The sequence below is a fragment of the Phaethon lepturus genome, unplaced genomic scaffold, assembly GCF_000687285.1.
Source record: "Phaethon lepturus isolate BGI_N335 unplaced genomic scaffold, ASM68728v1 scaffold23030, whole genome shotgun sequence".
Lineage (NCBI taxonomy): Eukaryota > Metazoa > Chordata > Aves > Phaethontiformes > Phaethontidae > Phaethon > Phaethon lepturus.
The window spans coordinates 1-1,407 of NW_010510098.1; the positions used below are offsets into that span (position 1 = coordinate 1).

At 51.3% G+C, this 1,407-nt stretch overlaps 1 protein-coding gene across 1 annotated transcript; it reads left to right on the plus strand.

Moving 5' to 3' along the window:
* Positions 1-3: 3 nt before the first annotated feature.
* LOC104627636 (protocadherin gamma-B4-like) lies at positions 4-194 on the plus strand (the record flags this gene model as incomplete). The annotated part of the gene is made up of 1 exon (XM_010295967.1): positions 4-194. A coding segment is annotated over one exon (191 nt), but the record flags the coding sequence as incomplete, so codon positions are not given.
* Between the last annotated feature and the right edge of the window lie 1,213 nt (positions 195-1,407).

Below are 1,407 nucleotides of genomic sequence, written 5' to 3' on the forward strand. Positions count from 1 at the left end.
CCCGCTACGGCCCCCAGTTCACCCTGCAGCACGTCCCCGATTACCGACAGAACGTCTACATCCCGGGCAGCACCGCCACCCTCACCAATGCCGCCGGCAAGCGTGACGCCAAGGGCGCCGGCTCCTCGGGGGGCAACAAGAAGAAATCCGGGAAGAAGGAGAAGAAGGACAGAAGAAGAAGAAGGAGACCTTAGAGCTACAGGGCAGCCGGCTCCAGCACTCCCCCAAAACCACAGCCCAGGCCGGAGGAAGAATGTCAATATTTTTTTTTTTTTTTTTTGTGATGCAAAAAGTAGGAAATGCTGCGAATGTATCTTTGTCATCATCATCAGAGCTAGGAGCAGGGTCTCGCTGCTGTTAGATCTCATGATGAAAACCAATCCAGAAGCTAAACCGAATGCAAACAAGTGCCCTGTGAATACTTGCTAACGTTTTATACGATCCCTCGGGTATTAGAATATGCAAAGGCGGAAGGTCTTCTGCCACGTCTTTGGATGCGATTTGCTCCCAGATAGTCCGAGAACGGCACGAGGCTTGTGCCTGGCTTTGCCCAGTGTAAATAATTTTAACACGGATCTTTTGATTTGTAGACCTTCGATCATTTTTCGGAAAGGAAAAGGAAGTTCCTTAGCTTAGAGCCCATGCTCCAGATCTTTGCTCTTAAACTTTCCATTAGTAAAATTCACCCCCAGTTAATGATAGCGATGGGTTTGTTGCTGAGAAGTCGGTAGGGAGTGCTTCAGTTCCTGCTTACCTGTTACCCAGAAAAAAAAAAAAAAGTGTTTATATTGCATGAGTTAAAACGAATATGGCAAAGCTGCACCCTAAACTTTTTTTTTTTTTTAAAGTGCAACCACCGGTGGCCTGAAATATGAGACAAACCACCCCCCTCCTGATGTCTGAGAGTTAGGGAATTCAATGAGCCGCGTGCCGAGGTGTGCGGCAGCTGCCCCAGCGGTTCTAGGGGTCTCCGAAGAGCAGACACATCTCATCCCTTCTTTGCAGTAAATATTTATATGTACAGTCAATGTTCTTCTGGAATTAAAGCTAAGAGAGTCTTGGTCCCCTGCGGCCAGGCAGCCATCTGGCCGAATCCCCGCCGGGGGGACGACGCTTCGCGTTTCTGCACACCGTGTCTGCATGCACGTCCTTCACCTCGCGCACCTGCACGAGCGCAGTTAAGCCCCACGGACCCGGAGAAGTCCTCGCATGCCCACGCAGCGCGGTGTGAACGCACTGGCAGACGTGCTGGGGCTGCCTTGGGGAGAGGGGGGGTGAGCTCGGTCAAGTGGGATGGGGAAACTTATCACTTTTTATTTGGGCTGTAGACCCCCCAAATAAAGGGATTAATTTGGGGTCTCACCCAAAGGGGCGAGATCCACGGAGCTGCCGGCGCGTGGCTTTGGT